Raw genomic sequence first — 16,374 nt, 5'->3', positions numbered from 1 at the left:
CAGCATGCGTCCACCAGACGGACCCAACTGGCCATAATGAGGGGTGTTGGTTTGGTCATATTGTCCATCAACTTAGTGGGCATTACAGTGCAGCATGCTGTGCTATATTGCCCAGTATTTATGGCCAGATCTCACAAATGTCTAAACCCCGCAAAACCTGGGATATTTGGCGAAAGACGCTAATGTACATTTTTTTCATGATAGCCTTCAGGTGAATGGGGATGGCATCAGTCAAAGATGGCATCAGTCAAAGGTTCTGGTAGACATTTTTTTCATGTTTGTTTTGTTACTGAATTACTGGATGTTTTTTATACTGAATGGAGCGAGATTGCATTGAATTGGTATCATGACAGATTGTGTATGTTAGTACAATTTAAGAAAGAGTGACCCCTGTGTTAATTTATTTGTCATAAATCAATTAAGAGAAGATGAGAGACTTTGTAATATATCTTAATAAAGGAAAAAATCATTTTTTCCCACTTACCCGACACTCTACCATCCTCCCTCCTCTGTCTCTTGTACTCTCTCTGTGTTTACTGCTAAAATCCATATCCAGTGAAGACAGATTACCAGATCACTGATACAGATACAGTTTCTATTGTTGTAAATCTATGGAGAGAGGAGGAGCAGCTAGAAGGAGAGAGAGGGTGAAAGGCACAAGCAAAGTGCTACTTCTTTATAGTAAGCTTTCTATCTCACGCCAGAGCTGGATTCACATCTACACTGCCCAGTGCTGGTGTGTAATACCTCCATTACTTCTGCAGTTGACTGTATGCAACAGAGAGATAGTGGAGGAGACTCCTCTTTACTGTGTGTGCAGTGTATGGCTGACATCAAAGCAGCTAGTCTCCATTCATTTTTATCAGGGAAAACATACAGATTTAAATAGGGGGCAGCTGCAACAAATGCACAATATAAGTCATATAATAGTCCGACTCCTGATATACACACACTACACACACATGAAGGCTTACTGTGAAAACGCCCCTCAAATGACAGTTTAACTAAAGTTGGACACGTGTATGTCTTCAGCAATCCCTATAAATTCTGGTGCAGAGATTCTGCTTAATAAAAAGACTTATCTTTCTTGTGTATCTCAGAAATGCTGCACTCGCCGCTGCCATGTAGTGTGGGCAAATCTAGCTACGATGGCCCAGATGTTTTCATCAGTTATCGGAGGAGTACAGGATCTCAGCTGGCCAGGTATGTCATATATTACTTTTTAGGCCATGTGCACACTTATACAGTGCTCTCCCCCAAGCACTACTTTGGGGTTTCCATCAGAATCCCCGAGAAAATATATTCTTATGGGAACCCCGACTGTGGACACTTTCTGAACTCCAACCTGTCAGTATTCAGACATGCACAAAAACATGGTCAGCCACACTTTTGTGCATGTCTGAAAAAGATGAATACTGCCAGGACGGGGGTCAGAGATTGTCCACAGTGACTCATTTGGCTATATGTGAGTGAATGGCTCTCTAGGGGTTCCCGTCGAAATACAGTTTTTCCTGGAATTCTGACAGAAACCCCAACGTGTGAACCTAGCCTTACTGCAAAATGTTTAACCTTTGCATTAGCATTGAAAGTAGATGTCGCAGTCAGGTGTTATAGTTGTAGTTAAATGTATAGATTCAAGGGGCCCCATTCACCAAGACTGCTGTTTTTCACGCCAATCTTGATGAAGGGCTTGCTGGAATCAGATGCTCCGGATTCATGGAGAGGTGCATGCCTCTTTATGAATCTGGAGTATCTAGCGAGTGGTGTGCCCCTCCGTGCAGGTACTGGAGTGAGATTTCTGGAGAAGGGAACGTCACAGCTCATCATGTACTGTATTTTGTATGTAACCCCTTCTCTTGTACAGCACCATGGAATCGATGGCGCTATATAAATAAATATTAATAATAATAATAATAATTAATAATAATAATTAGACAAGCTATGGCATCTTGCCCCCACCATTCTCCTGTGAAGATGCCAAAATTTGCAAAATTTAGGTGAAACTCCGAGTTGTTCCAAATTTTTTCAACTTTTCAAATCTTTTACTCCAGAATTCTGGTGTGAAAGCTTTAATGAGTGAAGCTTCAGTTCTTTAAAATTGATGGCCTTTTGTGTCGGGCTGCCATTACTAGATCAGTGGGGATAGATACCACTGCTACTCCGCACATACAGTAAACATTGACTGTTACTAAACAAAGAATTGCAAAACCACTTTAAAGCTTGTTCATACATTGCATTTTTGCCGAGGAAAAAAAAAAGGCAGTTTTTACAGTAGCAGTAAAGAGAATGAGATTTCCGAAATCTCGTGCACATGCTGATTATTTTATCATGAAGATTTGACTCTTCAAAGTGTTTTTTTTTTTTCAAATTTGCAGCATGTAAATGCTTTCAGGATTTTTGCAGAGTTTTTCACCCATTCAAATTAAAGTAAAAATGCATCAAAACCCCATTCATTTAAAGGGGTGAAAATCATTGCAAAAACGATGAAAGAATTAACATGCTTCAAATATGAAAAAATGCTTTGAAGGTTCAAATCTGCAAGGAATAAGCAGCATGTGCGTGAGATTTCAGAAATCTCATTCACTTTGTTGGTACTGTAAATTGGAGCGTTTTTTTCATGTGGAAAAAACATAGAAAAAATTCAACAAGCCCTTAACTAGGTAGATGAACGCTACACGAAAGACTGATGGGCTTCTATGAATTCTTCTACTCTTAGCTGTAGATATACAATATTGTCAATAGTATTTCCAGCAATTCCTCCTCTTAGGCCACGGCCCCACTATCAGTATTTGATCAGTATTCGGTCAGTATTGTTTCTCAGGAGTGGGAGCCAAAACCAGGTGAGGAACAATCAGAGAAAAGGTAGAATAGAAACAAGTCGCCAATTCTGCATTTATCACCCACGCCTGAGAAAAAATACTGACCGAATACTGATAGTGGGGCTGTGGCCTTAGGACGATATCTGCCTGTGGTCTGTAAAGAACTGTAATGCGTCTATTACTAATTGTCTTTCCTTTGTCTTTTCATCCTTACAGCCTCCTCAAAGTGCATTTGTACCTCCATGGCTTCAGTGCCTTTATTGATGTGGAGAAGCTGGAAGCAGGAAAATTTGAGGACAAATTGATACAAAGTGTTATCAGCGCTAGAAACTTTGTCCTTGTCCTCTCTGCCGGATGTTTGGATAAATGCATGGGAGACATTGAATGCAAGGACTGGGTCCACAAAGTAAGTCCTATGCTTCAGCCTCTGTTGGGCACATATGCTGGAAACATCTCCTAACATGAACATCCGAAAAAAGCTGAGTATACCGCCAACTGTTTGCTTCTAAAGTTGTTACATCCCTCAGAAGAACCAGTCAGTTGTAAGACTGCATATACTGCTAACCGTATGCCTTTACAATGAGAAATTCCTTCCACGTAGGGTCACATTTTAAAGTAACTTTTATTGCACAGTGTTTTATTGTACACCTCTTTTTATAGAATATTGTAGTCTACTACATTCTTTCGGCCCCTGTTGGGTGAATGAAGCCTTATGGATGCACCAAGCATGTACATGCTAAGCCAGGGATGTTAAACTCAAACACACAGAGGGCCAAAATTAAATACTTGGACAAAGTTGTGGGCCAACCAGTATACAGTATAATGGGCCCCACAAAGTCCTCCATACAGTATTAGGGGCACCACATAGTCCTCCATACAGAATAATGGGCACCACATAGTCCTCCATACAGTATTATGGGCACCACATAGTCTTCCATACAGAATAATGGCCACTATATAGACCTCCATACAGTGTTATGGACACCACATAGTTTTCCATACAGATTAATGGGCCCCACACAGTCCTCCATACAGTATTATGGGCACCACATAGTCCTCCATACAGTATAATGGGCCCCACATAGTCCTCCAGACAGAATAATGGGCCTCGCGTAGTCCTCCATACAGAATAGTGGGCCTCACATAGTCCTCCACACGGAATAATGGGCCCCACATAGTCCGCCAGACAGAATAATGGGCCCCATATAGTCCTCCATACAGAATAATGGGCCCCACATAGTCCTCCATACAGTATAATGGGCCCCACATAGTCCGCCAGACAGAATAATGGGCCTCACATAGTCCTCCAAACAAATACAGAGTAATGGGCACCACATAGTCCTCCATTCAGAATAATGGCCCCATATAGTCCTCCATACGGAATAATAGGCCCACATAGTCCTCCATACAGAACAATGGGCCCCACATAGTCCTCCATACAGAATAATGGCCCCACATAGCACTCCATACAGAATAATGGCCCCACATAGTCCTCCATACAGAATAATGGCCCCACATAGAGGTTGTAGTTCTGGTGTCACGGGCCAAATGAAACCACCCTGCGGGCCAGATTTGGCACACGGGTCAGAGTTTGGCATGTATGCGCTAAGCATAGGCCAATGGAGTGAAGAGGAGTTTACCTAGGTATGGAGCAACAAATGTCTGTAGCAAGATATTGCCGGGGATCACAGCAGCATCAGTGCTGAGCGAGGGGAGCAGCGGGGAGTGTAATGTGAGCTAGAAGCCTTTTAGACAGACCTGACTGCAGCCGCGCTGTATCTGTACCATGGCAGACAGTAATAACTTCCTATTAGTGAATTAGGAAGGAGCGTGATCTGCAGAATAGACAACTGGAAGGCCCTCAGCTCCAAGAGGAAGCTTTTACACTTCACTGGAGGTACGCTGCACATGGTGACATTGGTAATATACTCCGGCTGTGTTACTTACTGATTAGAATATTATATTGGGTATTTGCAGAATAAATCTTAATATTGCTGAGTTGCTGATTGAGAGGATGTCCAGTCTCCGTGTCTGGGAGCGAAAGCTCTGTGTGGCAGCTCTGGTTCACTGCACTCTTCTAATGACGTAAATGCAGTCCAGGATGGTCCCACGAGGGTGTATTGTAGACGTGTTGTACCAAGTGTGGCAGAAAATAAGAGATCAAAGTTATGTCTGAAGTAAGTTATGTACATATAAGGCTCAGTCCATCATACACTCATCAGCCTCATACGCTCAGGAGGCACTGTCAGGATAGATGCCGAGGCATACGTCCATCATGTATACCGCAGTGGCCCCCTCTATAAGAATGCACAATCCGATGCGTTTTCCTTTATGGTTAAACACACTTCGTAGACGCAGATCTGTCAGACAGAGGTAAAAAAAACACAATTTCATCCTCTGTCTGCTGAATGGTCGCCTATAATGAGTTTACATTATACATCATGACAAACTCCCGACAAAGTCTGTAGGCTAGGTACAAAGATGCTGTGTGCACCTAACCGAAGAAAAAGTCCTTAGGACCAGGATTGGCGCCATCTTGCCTTGACCCAAACGTGTGTTTTAGGAGATCGTCACAGCACTCAACTGTGGGAAGAACATTGTGCCGGTCACGGATCACTTCGAATGGCCGAATCCAATTAGCCTCCCTGAGGATATGAGAGCCGTGTTAAAGTTCAATGGCATCAAGTAAGTGTTACTATTAATCTTTCCAGAGTATTATCAAAAGTAGAAAATAATTCATAATGACTCCAGATAATGCTGGACGCACAAGCATAAAAATCTGCCTTAAGACTATGTGAACACACAGTCATTCTGCTGAGTTTCCTGAGAGGAAATTTAGAGGAAACTCAAAGTTTTTGAGGAGGATTTTGTAGACCTTTCACTCAGTTTCTGCTCCAAAAAACTCTTCAAGAACTTTGTGTCCGCTTGGTCCAAGGCTATGTGCACACAATGTCTTTTCAGGAGGATTCCGCCCGGAATTCCTCTCCAAAAGTGCTGAAAAAGCGCTCCATGAAATGAACATAATGCTCAGCAATCTCAAAACGACATTGCTGTGCACATGTTCCTCCTATGTCATTTCTTGTAAAGGCTTCAGGGCTCAGAAAGAAGGGTTCAGCAGTTAAAAGAAGTGATCTGCTCAAACCCTCCCGATCTCTATATTTGACAGTATAAAGTAAAAGACACCGGCAGAGCTGCTCCAATAAAACAACCGGAGAAAACGTTGAGACTGCGTCAGTGTCTAAGAGATGCTGTGTGCACTTAGTGTGAAGCAGTTTTCTTATCTCAGAAAACCTCTCTCTACTGACTGCATTTTGCTTGAAAACAAATGAAAATCTTTACTCACCTTCGCTGGGTCCAGCGCTGAGTCTCCGCTGCTGCTCTCGGTGCCTGTTATTATCTGCAGTGCTGACGAGGTGACAGTCATTGCTGCCGACAATAACAGACACCTGGAGCAGTGGCAAAGACTCAGCCTGGATCCGTGGAGGGGGCGTAAGCACAGTTAGTTTTTCAAAACAAATTGCAGCTGGGGGAGTCGGGTTTTCCAAAACTGGAAGACCCCTTTAACCTTTGTTTTACATCTTCTGTGCTCTAATGGAAGACACAGCAATTGCTTCTGAGCATTTCTAGACAATTTTCCTTTATGGGTGAAAAGTGATTTCTATGGTACCATATTATCTACTCTGTTTCCCCATTACGTTGTATATCAGTACCATATGAGACTTCTAAGTATTTCTTGCTTATGTCATTTGCCATAAATATGTCATTTGTTTCCTGGTATAAATGCTGCAGTTATCCTAAATCTACTACAATTATGTAATTGTTTTATCTGGTCTAAGTGATACCGTCCTTCTAAATCTGGCATTGTTTCTCTTTTATTCCTACGCCCCTCCGCTCCTGAGATATTCCCTACATATAAAACGAATCTATTTAGCCACCAAGGCGTGACACTAAATTCTGTGTCTTTAGGACCACACTCCCTTGGATAACAGGACTAGTTTTATATGCATGGAATAAGGGGCCATGTCTCAGGAACGGAGAGGAACAGGAGCAAAAGAAAAACAATACCGGATTGAGGAGAACAGTGGCACTTAGACCACATAAAGTAATTGCATATTTATCGCAAGTGACAGGTCCTCTTAATGTCTCTCCCTTGTCAGTAGTGTAGGGGAGAAAAAGGTCTTATAGGGACACATATACAGTTGTGCTCAAAAGTTTACATACCCCAGCAGAATTTTTCCTTTCTTGGCCTTGTTTCAGAGAATATGAATGATAAGAAAAAAACCCTTTTCTCCACTCATGGTTATTGGTTGGGTGAAGGTTCTGGAGTGGCCATCTCAGTCTCCTGACCTCCATATCATTGAGCCACTCTGGGGAGATCTCAAGCGCGCAGTTCATGCTAGACAGCACAGGAATTTACAGGAACTGGAGGCTTTTTGCCAAGAAGAATGGGCAGCTTTACCATCTGAGAAAATAAAGAACCTCATCCACAACTACCACAAAAGACTTCAAGTTGTCATTGATGTTAGAGGGGGCAACACACAGTATTAAGAACTGGGGTAGGTGAACTTTTGATCAGGGTCATTTGGATGTTTTTGGTTGTCATTAAGATTTAAAAAGAGAAAACACAGTAGTTTGACAATAAATGGCTTCACCCAACCAATAACCATGAGTGGAGAAAAAGTTTATTTGTTATCATTCATATTCTTTGAAACAAGGCCAAGAAAGGAATAGGAAAAATTCTGCCGGGGTATGTAAACTTTTGAGCACAACTGTAACAGATTCCCATGGAGTCATGCATACTGATGAAATTTTTCCACTTTATCAGTCTCTGGTTTATCAACATAATTGATTCCTTTTGTGCTTATTTTAGTGTCTAGCAGATACATTTAAGCCAGATCATTGTTATTTAAGGAAAAAATGACCTCTTGTGTTTCTCACAAGCTACACATACAGTGAGGAAAATAAGTATTTGATACTTCTGATTTTGCAAGTTTTCAAAGAATGAAGAGGTCTGTAATTTTTATCGTAGGTACACTTCACCTGTGAGAGACAGAATCTAAAAATAAAAACCATAAAATCACATTGTATGACTTTTACATAATTAATTAGCATTTTATTGAATGAAATAAATATTTGATACTAATACTGATACAAAAATAACAGAACTTAATATTTGGTACAGAAACCTTTGTTTGCAGTTAGAGGTCAGACATTTCCTGTAGTTCTTGACCAGGTTTGCACACACTGCAGCAGGGATTTTGGCCCACTCCTCCATACAGATCTTCTCCAGATCTTTCAGGTTTCGGGGCTGTCGCTGGGCAACATTGAGTTACAGTTCCCTCCAAAGATTTTCTATTGGGTTCAGGTCTAGAGACTGGGAAGGCCACTCCAGGACCTTAAAATGCTTCTTACAGAGCCACGCCTTACCCCACGAGGTGAGATCTTGCATGGAGCCTCAGACCAAGGAAGATTGACAGTCATCTTGTGTTTCTTCCATTTTATAATAATTGCGTCAACAGTTATTACCTTCTCAACAAGCTGCTTGCCTATTGTCCTGTAGCCCATCCCAGCCTTGTGCAGGTCTACAATTTTGTCCCTGGTGTCCTTAGACAGCTCTTTGGTCTTGGCCATGGTGGAGAGGTTTGAGTGTGACTGAGTGTGTGGACAGGTGTCTTTTATACAGGTAATGAGTTCAAACAGGTGCAATTAATAGAGGTAATGAGTGCAGAGTAGGAGGGCTTCTTGAAGGAAAATAATAATAATAATAATAGTTTTTATTTTTATAGCGCCAACATATTCCGCAGCACTTTACAAATTTTAGGGAGGACATATACAGACAATACAGAATAAGCATATCTCATATCGAAAGGAGTGAGGGCCCTGCTCGCAAGCTTACAGTCTATGAGGAAATGGGGGAGACACAAAAGGTAACATGTATATATATTGTATAATGCAGCCTTGATATACTGAATAGGATAAATAATAATACATGGACTGGTGTCCTGCCAGTATGTGTACCTTCCTGACAGAGGCTATTAAGTGCATGGTTGGTATGAACCTGAAGTTGAAAAAAATTTTAATATGGGGGAAAACTGGGACGGACAGAGTGTGTTTAGGCGATACGCCAGTCTAAAGAAATGTGTTTTTAGGGTTCGCTTGAAACTGTGGGTATTGGGAATTAATCGAACTGTCCTGGGTAGTGCATTCCAAAGAATTGGCGCAGCACGCGAGAAATCTTGGAGACGGGAGTGGGAAGTTCGGATTATGGAGGATTTTAGTTTTAAGTCACTGGCAGAACGGAGGGCACGAGTAGGGTGGTAGACTGAGACAAGGGAGGAGATGTAGGGGGGTACTGAAGCATGGAGCGCTTTGTGGGTAAGCGTGATAAGTTTAAAATTAACTCTATATTGGATGGGCAACCAATGCAATGACTGGCACAGGGAAGAGGAAAAACTAACAAGTCTGTGAGATCCAGAATTCTTGCTGGTTGGTAGGTGATCAAATACTTTTTTCATGCAATAAAATGCAATTTAATTATTTAAAAATCATCCAATGTGATTTTCTGGTTTTTATTTTACATTCTGTTTCTCACAGGTGAAGTATACCTACGATAAAAATTACAGCCCTCTCCATTCTTTGTAGGTGGGAAAACTTGCAAAATCCTCAGTGTATCAAATACTTATTTTCCCCACTGTATAAAATATAGAGGTTTTACATGGATCCATGTATGTAGATTTAATTTCTTTGCTTTAATAGATTAAAGCAGCTTCAAACATACAAACATATAGCACCACACAGAGGTACGGAAACCTCCATGGTATAACTTCGCCATTGTATTACTGCTTCCTACTACTTGGCACCAGGGAGGTGGCTTTACATAAATAATAAAAAGCAAAAAGTAGTCAAAATAATGGTTGTTTCTCTGCTATCCCTAATTCATCTAGAAGTATTTTTCTTCACCCCCAGGTGGTCACATGAGTACCAGGATGCAACCATTGAGAAGATCATCCGCTTCTTGCAAGGGCGCTCCTCTCGGGATTCTTCGGTGGGATCTGAGACCAGCCTAGATGGCACTCCTCCACTAGGGGACAAATAGTAAGGTCCAGATGAAGATCTTACTGGCAGTGACTTGTGGACAGTAGTACCAGCAGGATAATTCTGCGCTTCCTTGTGCCCTTTGGCTTATTGGATCTCCATTGTCCTCCTTAGATACGTTCTTTTTCTGCTTTGGCATTTTCTTCAAACTATATTCATAATAGGGAAACCGCATTACCCATGGATGAGATCCATTCACAGCTTTAGTGAGTAAGGTCCTAGACTGGAATACACAGCCTAACGCCTCTTCTACATGAACACACAGCAAACTGAAAAGCAAGACTAATGTGACATGGCACCAGCCATTCAACGTTATCAGACTTTGCAAGAATATTAGAAAGGCATGGCCTTCAGTATCCAGAGCTTCACATCCCAGTGTTATCCTACAGCACTGACTGTTATCTGTTTCTCTCTTGCTCTGAGCATTCATGGGACAATAAGCACTGATACAATCAGTACATTTCCAGGTACTCTTGTTAAACTAGATGTCATTTTAAAGGGGTTGTCCAGCATTAGGCCATGTTCACATGTCCAGTAATGATCTGTCAGAGCGGATCCAGCAGAAATCCGTTAGGAAAAAAGTTGTGCTGACAACTTTTTAGCCGATTATTCACTAACTGATCTCTGCCAGATCTGTTTTTTTTAACATTGGAGTCAATGGGCAATGGATCTGTTAATGTGGCATCCGTTGTTGTCAATTTTTAATAGATCCGGCAAGAAAACTCCAGATCACATAATAAATCATTGTAAATCACATAAATGCACTCATATGACCACCTGCTCCCGGCGCCAGGGAATCCTCATAGTGCACAGTGCGTGCGTTGTGAAGATTCACAATTCTGCAGTCAAATAAAGTGACTGCAGACTTGTACCCTAAAGCCGGACAACCCCTTTAAATCGGATAAATTTTCAGGAACAATAGTTAGACCAATTAAAACGACCCAGATAGGATCAGAATGCCTTGGCACCCTATGTCTATATCTTTTCCGCCTTTTGTCTTTACTTCTCTATACATATGAAAGTAAAAGGGTGTTCGCTAACTAGACTGGTATGCCACGTTCACTAGATATGCCGTAACAAATTGATCACGAGTGTCTGAATAATATGGATCTAATGGATCCTGGGAACAAGGATGCCCGGTCCTCATTTACCAGCACAAAAGTGACCATACATGTGCTGTCCCTCTGCTTTACAACCGCTGACACCAGATTTCACAATACAACCTGCATAAGGTATAAAATAGACCCGATGTACTTTAATGGCTGTACAATGCTTTAGAAACATTCTTCTTGCCAGATATTAAAATGAGCATTTTATGACTAATCTAGACCTGAACTGATAAAATCCTCAGCTTAATATTAGGCAAAAAAAATCAAAACGGGTTATACAGCCATTCTGACATGGATTTTCAAAATATTGTCATCCAGTCTATGAGATACAGTATGTTTAATAATATATGCATTTTATATTGTGAAATCCGGGGCCAGATTAATTTGTAATACATACTTAAAGGATTATTTTCATTTTCATTAATGGGTATTGTTGGATAGAGCTTCTAAATATAAGTACTTTTGCAATTTACTGCTTATCAAAATTTTCAGCCGTTCTTGAGATATGAACAAATTTATTTTGTTTACAGCTCGTTTCTTAAGAGACTGACCACCACTGCTGTCTAGCTTTTAAGCACTGCGGTGATGATGGCTGGGATTAGGAGGTAACGGCGTGCTCCAGTGATGCTGACCAGGTTCAAAACAGCGCTTACAATTAGTGATGAGCGCAAGTGCTCGTTACTGGAGTCTGCCGAGGGTGCTCGGGTATGCACTGAGTATCGGGAGAGCTCGAGTGACATGTTTGAGTCCCCACGACCGCATGTTTTACAGCTGTTAGTCTGCCATAAAACATGCGGGGATTGCCTGACAAACACGTGCAATCCCCGCATGTTTTGTTGCTAACAGCTGAGAAACATGTGGCCGTGGGGACTCTTAACATCTCACTTGAGCTCTCGCGATACTCAGTGCATACCCGAGCACCCTCGGCAGACTCCAGTAATGAGCACTTGCGCTCATCGCTACTTTCAAGCTCAATAGAAAAGAGCTTGTAAGCACTGCGCGTGTTCCGCTGTCTAGCAGCAAAAGTCGGTCTCCAAGGCAACGAGCTATAAACAAAAGAAGAGAAAATTGTTCATATCTCAAGAACGGCTTAATAAGCAGTAAATTGTAAAATTGCTTGTATTTACAAGCAGCATCTGACAGTTCTCATTTATTAAGATGGGAATATCCCTGTAATAATATATGTACTTTATATTTTGAAATCTTGTGACAAATCTACTCTAAATTCAAACATAGCAGCTTTTCTAAAAAGTACAAATATGTATTGTTATTTCTCTGTCAAAATAAGTGATTCAAAGATATGTTGTACTCTCCGTTTTCCGGATGAAGGCATGCCAGTGTGATAATATTGTGCGCAATCATTTCTTATTCATTGATAGAAACCAGCTCGGGTATCTGTATATAATGAAATCACTGACTACCTAACCTCAGCAATACCTCTAAGGCTACATTGACACATCTGAGCGGCGTTGTTACAATCCTACAGAAACAGACCAATTTTTTCTCAGGTGTCCGTTGGATTGGTTTTATTTTTTTCATCCATCTTTGAAGCAGGTAGACTACCTGAACATTTTTTTTTTTTATCCCTGGACTCTTGTACCAGTTAAAAATGGATGGAAAACTGAAATACAAAGTCTGTCTTCTCTGTGTCATCTGCTTTATGCAGATCCCCATAGATTTTAATGACCGAATTTGAGCCACAAAACTGATGAGAATAGGACCTGCTCTGAGTCTTATGTATCGGACCCTCGGACTCATTATTAAAACTAATGTATGTATGGATCACTGGGTCTATGCGCTGAGGATAAAATGGACAGCACTAGGACGTGTCCCACGTTTGTGTGAATGCCGCCTCATATGTAACATTTAGGCTGTGTGCCCACGTAGCATTTTTCAAGCGTATATGCTGCGGAATTTCCGCAGCGTAAACGCTTGAAAAACGCATGTATATCCGCACCCCATGGTCCCCAATGGGATTCCGCAAGTTCTATGCACATGCTGCGGATTTTTCCGCAGCGTTTATGCCGCGTTCAAAAATCCGCAGCATGTCATTTAATTTTGCGTTTCCGCAAGCGGAATTGCCTTTGTCCAATGCATAAAAAACGCAAGGCAATTCCGCATGTGGAAAACGCGTGATAAACGCGCGAAAAATGCGCGATAAACGCGTGCGGAATTCCGCATGCGTTTTTCCGGGAGAGGACTTGCATTTATGCAGCAGAAATTTTCTGCTTCATAAATGCAACGTGGGCACATAGCCTTAATCAAAGTGAGCTACAAACACACAGTACAGCGTCAAGTGTCCATCATAGGGAGACACACGTGAGAAGGTTAGCTGCTCCGCCAATCAGTAGCAAATCGATAAAAAGTGTTAAAAACAAACAGGATATATACAGCTCCTTTAATGTTTTATGCTTGTCCTAAGACAAGAAATCGTGGAGTGCCAGAGAGACAGCTGGGGACACAGAGAAGACAGAAGAGGTTTATCACCACTTCTGTCTTCTTGTCTAATGACGATGCTACTATTGGACGACCAAGGAAAGATAAAGGAAATTCTATTGTATTAGTCCATAGGCTCACAGACAAGTAAAATATCAGAGCATTCGCACAAAGGCATTGCTAGACCCGGGGAGATTAGTCTGCAAGCCTACGGGCCAATAAAATGTGTAAGAGGACAACCCCTATCAGGCCTGGTCAATGGAGGGTTAAATTAAGATCATAGGTCCTATAATTTCAGGATGAGATAATAATACCTGTTGCTCGTGACATCTTGCAATTCTATATGTATTTGTTTTTTAATAAAAAAAGGACAGAAATGATAGATGAAGTATTGCTGAACATGCGGTGTAAGATCTGTCAGCTCCAGCTATTCTGATTGTTACAGGAAGCAACAGCTTCTCTCTATATTGTAGATTGTTATAATCTCAAAATGTAAGTGAAATCAGCAAACGTAATATTACAAGATACAGAATTTCATGTTTACTGTATTATTTTCTCATGACGATTCAACTTGAGAGAACAATCGCACCATGCTGCGGGTGCAGCCGAGAATCGAATCGCACTCACTCATACAAGTCTATGGATGCGGGTGATTACTGCGGACGCCGGCTATGGAGAAATGACTTTCTCCATCTCCTCCGCACCTGTGCTGCGATTTTCTCATGCGAGAGGATCGGAGCACAGCGCAAATTCTGACCGAGATTGAGCCAAGTGTCATTTGTATAATCGGCCCCGATTCTCTCGCACATGACAACATACGCTCGTAAGAGTTTCATTCAGATGCTATCTGAGGTGCATAAGGCCTGTATTGAGATGGATGGTTCAGTAAAACTGCATGAGACCTAGTTGTGTAATATGGACCCTAAAATGCAGCCCCATTATAACCACAGACACACTATAGGAACAGATGCAATGATTACTGATGTTAAGACCTGGCCATCATGTCTGGTCGTATAGATTCTAAGCAATTGTTCTGCATGTGGAGCCCACCCAAAGCAGTGATGTGACCGTGGGTGCCTCTGTAATCGAGCTTCTCCTTACTAAAGAAGAAATGGTCGTGTAATGCAATATGACTATGTAGAGATGTAAATACGTTTCTAAAGCTATCTATCTGCATGTACAGTAAACCTGTGATGAGTAACCAACCTTGGTATATGCTTTCCTGAATAATGAAATTCTTCAGGTAACCAGATTCTGCCTTTAATGCCAGAGCTCGGAAAATGGAAATCAGGTTAAAGAGAATCTGTCAGCAGGTTTTTGTTATATAATCTGAATACAGCAGGAGATAGAGGCTGAAACACAGAATAAAAGTGTGTGCTGTTTAGTAACTATACGAGTCCGGCAACACCCCATCCTGTGATAAGCACCTCACTGTCTATGGGCTTTGTACATGGAGAACCTGGCATGGGCGAGGTCTGCTGTGGTGTGGGCGGGGTTAGCTTTCTCAGCTCTGCTTCATTCTAAATCTAAAAGCTCTGATTGTGTCACAACGTCTGCACCCAGTAATCTAAGTGATACATCGATGGATTCAGCTTCTCTTTATATTACACTGCTCTCAGTGAGGTAGCAAAAACCTGCTGACAGATCCCCTTTTACAACCCTTTTCTTGTGGCCTTTTTTTCCAGATTGTAATTTTTATCTCAAGTTTTTTTTTATATGTATATGTACTGTAAACATTTAATGTCCATTATCTCAATACTGTGTCCCTTTTATGTCCAGACATTTCCAATAAAGGTTGTTACGAAACAAAGTAGAGAAAAATTTGTCTACTTAGTGTGCAAATGTTTTCTGATCAGGTCTGTGCAGTTGTGATCAATAAGTATTTCATACGTTTTTACACTGTTACTGCCAAATACATAACATTTGTGCAAAGCTTGAATATTTACAGTGTTGGCCCTTAGTTTTCCAGATTTCTGCAACTTGCTCTGACCTGCTAGATATCAGCTTCTGGGCCAAATCCTGAAATCACATCCTTATCTAATCAGTGCTTGGAGTTTATCACAATTTCTGCGCTTTTGTTTGTTCACCAACTTTTAGAGGTCGTCAGCAGGTCTCACTGGGATAGAGATTTGGTGAGTTTCCTGGTCATGAACCCAAAATTTAAATGACTTTTTTTTACCAATCCACTTAGTTATCCCTTTTGCATAGTGACAAGGTCTCCATCAGGCTGGTAAAACATTGTTCATCACCAAATTACTCCTCAATCATTGGTATACATTGTTCTTAGAGGATGTTTAGATCCCATTCTTTATTCCTGACCATGTTATTAGGCAAAATTGTGAATGATTCCACTCCACTGGATGAAAGGATCCTGGTCTCAGGATGCTTTACTGTTGGCATGACACAGGGCCATGATAGCTCTCCAAACAATCATTCTTCATGATATCCCAGTCTGAAGGGGACTTCATCAGAGAAAATAACTTTACCACAGTCCAAGCCCTGTATTTCCTGCAGAATGTCAATCTGTCCTTGATTTATTTAGAAGTGGCTTCTTTGCTGCCCTTCTTGACACTAGGCCAGCCTCCAATAAGCCTTCACCGTGCAGATGTACAGACAGCTGCCTCTGCACTGGTGTTGAACTGATCACATAGCTAAATCCTCTTTTGTAGGCAGTGCTTGCACATTCTGGACTTTCTTGGGTTCCCTGAAGCTTTATTCACAGTGATTGAACCTCTCTCTTTGAAGATCCCATAAATGGTTGAGTTAGGGCCAAATCAATGATGACTACATGGGTTCCTTTGCAAGTAACCATGGTTTACAGAAGAAAATAATGATTACAAGCACCAGTCCATTTTGAATTACCATAGCAGACTGATGATAGAATGTTATCAGCTGCCTTGTCCTTGTTAACATTT

General features: G+C 41.4%; 1 protein-coding gene across 3 annotated transcripts in view; it reads left to right on the top strand.

Moving 5' to 3' along the window:
- The window catches only part of SARM1 (sterile alpha and TIR motif containing 1), a 33,597-nt gene extending 21,707 nt beyond the window's left edge, over positions 1–11,890 (top strand). For all 3 annotated transcript variants that reach the window (XM_073667661.1, XM_073667662.1, XM_073667663.1), the window contains exons 7-10: positions 1,101–1,203; positions 3,036–3,225; positions 5,383–5,504; positions 9,786–11,890. In XM_073667661.1, the coding sequence (XP_073523762.1) occupies positions 1,101–1,203; positions 3,036–3,225; positions 5,383–5,504; positions 9,786–9,915 (545 nt within the window). In that variant the 3' untranslated portion in view covers positions 9,916–11,890. The remainder of the gene's footprint in view (positions 1–1,100; positions 1,204–3,035; positions 3,226–5,382; positions 5,505–9,785) is intronic.
- The last annotated feature ends 4,484 nt before the right edge of the window (positions 11,891–16,374 follow it).

The sequence above is a fragment of the Phyllobates terribilis genome, unplaced genomic scaffold (genome assembly GCF_046119375.1).
Source record: "Phyllobates terribilis strain yellow unplaced genomic scaffold, ASM4611937v1 Scaffold_2__4_contigs__length_985480577, whole genome shotgun sequence".
NCBI lineage: Eukaryota > Metazoa > Chordata > Amphibia > Anura > Dendrobatidae > Phyllobates > Phyllobates terribilis.
Note: the sequence above shows the minus strand (reverse complement) of the source record. Positions and strands in the feature narration are given on the sequence as shown.